The sequence below is a fragment of the Propithecus coquereli genome, unplaced genomic scaffold (genome assembly GCF_000956105.1).
Source record: "Propithecus coquereli isolate 6110/MARCELLA unplaced genomic scaffold, Pcoq_1.0 Scaffold67, whole genome shotgun sequence".
NCBI lineage: Eukaryota > Metazoa > Chordata > Mammalia > Primates > Indriidae > Propithecus > Propithecus coquereli.
In genome coordinates this window covers 4,840,661-4,844,654 of record NW_012152729.1, presented here as the reverse complement: position 1 = coordinate 4,844,654, position 3,994 = coordinate 4,840,661, and the positions used below count along the sequence as shown (strand labels likewise).

General features: G+C 56.1%; 1 protein-coding gene across 1 annotated transcript; it reads right to left on the bottom strand.

Moving 5' to 3' along the window:
- Positions 1-676: 676 nt before the first annotated feature.
- Positions 677-2,716, bottom strand: FAM96B (family with sequence similarity 96, member B). Its single transcript, XM_012660576.1, has 5 exons — positions 2,526-2,716; positions 2,288-2,367; positions 1,915-2,040; positions 1,402-1,447; positions 677-902 (listed from the first exon to the last, which is right to left on the bottom strand). The coding sequence occupies exons 1-5, from the start codon at positions 2,686-2,688 to the stop codon at positions 805-807; spliced, it is 513 nt and encodes a 170-aa protein (XP_012516030.1). The 5' UTR covers positions 2,689-2,716; the 3' UTR covers positions 677-804.
- Positions 2,717-3,994: the final 1,278 nt, after the last annotated feature.

Here is a 3,994-nt window from a genome sequence, read left to right as displayed (position 1 = left end):
CTGACCTCAGGCAAACCTCCTCCCTTGGCCTCCCAAAGTGCTAGGATTACAGGCATGAGCCACAGTGCCCGGCCCTCCCAGATATATTTATATTTATATACACACACATAAATAAGGCCAGTGTTGCAACGTGTCAACAACTGTTCAATCTAGTGATGATGGTGGATATACAGGTATATTCAGAGTCAGGCATGGTGGCACACATCTGTAATCCCAGCTACTTGGGAGGTTGAGGTGGGAGGATCACTTGAACCCAGGAGTTCGAGACTAGCTTGGGGCAAAATAGTGAAACCTCATCTCAGAAACTATATACTGGAGCTGGGCATAGTCCAGCTAAAAAAATTAGCTGGACGTGGTGGCGCATGCCTATAGTCCCAGCTACTCAAGAGGCCGAGGCAGGAAGATTGCATGAGCCCAGGAGTTAGAGGCTGCAGTGAGCTATGATTGGGTCACTGCACTCCAGCCTGGGAGACAGAGCAAGACCCTGTCTCTAAAACAAATAAATAAATAAATAATAATTTAAAAAAATACAGGTATATTCATACACTACTCTTTCAATTTTTATTTTGTTGTAATTAGGGAAAGTTGTGAGTATACCACCCTGCATAGGCACTCACTACCACCACCTCCTTCCCAAACCCCAAGTGACTCCACCAAGATGAAAGATGCTAAGGCATGCTGGGAAATGAATATAAATTAAGTTTATTATTAATACAAAATGTTAGTTTTTCATTGTCAGTGATTCAAGAAAACAAGACCATGAGCCAGGATACCGGTGTGCAAGCTGGGGGCCAAAAGCCAGAATCAGGAGCGGGCTGACAGGCACTGATTCACAACCTCCAGGAGGTGGGTGTTCTCCAGGGCAGCTGCCACCCGCTCCTTATCTGCAAGCTGCTTGTTCACTGGGTGGAAAGGAGGGAGTGGGAGAGGCAGGGTCAAAGCCAGGCTTTGGCCAGGATGCTAGCCAGCTAGCCAGCCTCACCTTGGAGCCTTTGTGTAGGCTATGTCCCCACCAACAAGGCCCTCCTGTCACCTCCTTCCCAGGACCCCAAGCCTTGATCAGGCTACCCCAATCACCTGAGCCCACACCTATCCTGCCTTCTTGGGACCCCTCCCCCTGGTTGCTCATGTCTGCCTCCTGTACTGGTGAAGCCTAACACATTCTGGTACTGTGTAGTTGGTTGGTGGGGGTGGGGGGAGTGTGGGAGGGGAGGACATGCGAAGCACAGGAGACTCAAGTCAGGCCAGCTTTGGTCCAAGCTACCACCTTCACTGAGGAGGCTATGGCAATTTCAGTCACCCAGTCCCCCATCCCCAATCTTGCCCCACAAACCAGTGTGGCAAAGGGGAAAGACAGCTTCCAGCCCCAGGCCAACACCCTCACCATCAGCCCACACTTACCAGCATGCTCTGAGGCGTGGGTCCCCGGTGTAATGTGCACGTCCATCTGGGAGGGAGATAACCAGAGCATGAGCACCCACCCACCTTCCCACCCTTTTGCCCCATCCCCCCAGACCCTCAGGCACCTCCTCCAGCTGATCTTTTCTCCTAATTATGCCTTTGGACTCTGGCCCCTCCATTACACCCCAAACCCACTCACAGCAACTCCAACTCTACCCAAACAAATGGCCAATTAGTGCGATGCAAAGGCGTGCCTGTGCCCCATCCCTGGTCCAAACCCATCTACAGGTCCCTACTGCCCTTCCTGCCATGCTCCTCACTACTTTTCTGCACTTTCCATTTCTGATCTTTATTCTTCTTGTCACATCAACTTGGAACGCTTTCTCCCAGTTTCACCTCTGCTACTTCCAGGCTGCACTCTGACATCCTCTCCATGTTCATGTTCTCCCTGTCCCCCTCCCCAGGAGCAGACTTTTCACACTTGTCCCACCCTGGGGCTCAGCTCCAACTGACCTTGAAACGCTGGGGAAGGGAACGAAGAAGTTTGACCTTGATGGACAGGCCAATAAGGGTGGCCATGCTGCAGTGCGGAATGGTGGGTGTGAAGGCCACAGCCACTGTGCTGTCGGGGTCGCTAACCTGGTTGTGAGAGGAAGATGTCAGGGGTCACAGCCACTCCCAGACCAGAGCCCCTCTTCTTAGTTTGTTGCTTTGGGCCAGTCGTCTAACCTCTATGGGCCTCAGTTTCATCATCCATAAAATGGGCACAACGATCCTCCCTCCCAAAGGTACCCCAAAGTGTCCGTGAGCTGAGAAAACGCCCGCTCCTGGTGTACAGCTGAACTTTTCTGACTCTCGCTCCCCTTGGACACTGCCAGTGACTCACCTGAACCCGGACTTGCTCTACTACGTTCAATTCTTCTAGCGTCAGTGGATGCTCCGGGTCATTGATGGAGCGAATAAGATGTGGCAAGTGAAGGAAAAGCCACAGTGCGCCTTTGCCCACTCAGGACCCTCCGCGAAGAATGCCCGGCCCGCATAATGCTCCACCGGCTGTTAGACATCAGTTCTCCCCCGTACCCGGAGGCCCCGCGAACCCGCCCGCGCCCAGCAGCAGCGGATATCGAAAATCTCGCGTGCGTCGATGCTGTCCGGAACCTGCTCGTCCTCCTCGCCCGCAGTCACGGGCCGCTCCCCAGAGCGCTCGTAGATGAGGGGGTTGGCGTTCTCCAGGAGGCCGCCCCCTACCCCGCCGCCGCCCACCATCGCGGACCCGCTGCCCACCATAGCGTACACTTCCGCTGCCCCAAGCGCACTTCCGGGGAACGGGAAAGAGGGCGTGGCGTGACGACGGGGTAACGCGAGGGACACGCAGTGCTGTGGGGACCGGACCTGGGGTTTGAGGAAAGCGGTGACCTCGGCGTGCTGGCTACTCCGACCGGGAAAAATGCGGATCGCTCAAGAAAAGGTGCAGAGAAGGGACACGGGCAGCGCTGCGTCGTGCGAGCCTGTAGGAGGCCGGAACGCAGAGGCCAAGGCCGGTTCTCAGGGCGCACTAAAGGCCGTCTGAGGAGATCCCCGCCCCACTTCCTCCGGGAAGTCAGGCTGGCCGGACGCTACCGTGCCCAGGCCAGTTGCCTCTAGCCTGACAGGTTCCACAGTGTTTCCGAATTTCCCGGGGGCGCTCCTGCCTCCTCCGCTGCACCAGAGGCCCGGGAGTGCCGCCGAGACCCAGGGCTCAGACTGGCAGACACTTGTTAAGAGTTTGTCAGGTGGATAAATGACAATGAAAAACTCAAAGCTTGAAAGCTATGGAGGTGGGGGCGGGGCCCTTGGGAAGTGCCACAGTCACCTGTGCATTTCAGAAGAAGGGCAGTAACTGAGTGGGCAGGGGCCCGCGGAGACCTCAGACCCTGAGACCGTGGACTGTAAGGGGATGACGGACCATGAAGGGGGACCCAGTAAATTGTGAGTCCTGAAAGCAAGGAGGAGCGTCCAGGATGAAGGGCATAGTCACACCTCCCTGCCTTCGCTCAAGCCCTTCTCTTCACCCGGATGGCAAGTCCTTCCCATTTCTCCATCTGTGGGGATGCTGATTGTCGCCTGCTCAGAGAAGCCCTCCTCTAGTCACAGCTTATTGCTCCCTGTTCTCCATCCCCCAACACCCTAGTCGGGCCTGTGACTACAAGGACAGGGAAGGTGGCGACTCCAGGTCTGAGGAGAGGGTTCCTGGTGTCGCAGAAGCTGGGGCAGGGGGAAGAGGCCATGCCTGCGCCTGTTTGCCAGAGGCTCCCCCATGCGACCTGGACAGCACAGTCTCACTCTAGTGCCAGGCTCATCTTTCCTGGCCCAAGCCAGCGCGCCCCACCTACTCCCTGCACAGTCCAAACTCCAGGCTTGGGCAAGGCACTACTAATCCACGGCTGCACAGACCTGGGCAGCCTCTCGGTGAAAAACACCATTACCTCTGGCAGCGCAAAAAGGACCTGCGAGTGGACTATGCTGCCAGACCGACTGAGCGCTGTGGCCTGTGGCCTCCTGCTTCTCCTTGTCGTGGGCCAAGGTGAGGCTCCTTTGGAGGGAGCACAGGGAC

Excerpts from the sequence above, each read along its gene's own strand:
- FAM96B (XM_012660576.1), bottom strand. The coding sequence starts at position 2,688 with ATGGTGGGCAGCGGGTCCGCGATGGTGGGCGGCGGCGGGGTAGGGGGC. Across the intron at positions 2,368-2,525 it reads CGACGCACGCGAGATTTTCG|ATCTTATTCGCTCCATCAAT; the intron begins ATATCCGCTGCT and ends TTCACTTGCCAC. Across the intron at positions 1,448-1,914 it reads CCCTTCCCCAGCGTTTCAAG|ATGGACGTGCACATTACACC; the intron begins GTCAGTTGGAGC and ends TCTCCCTCCCAG.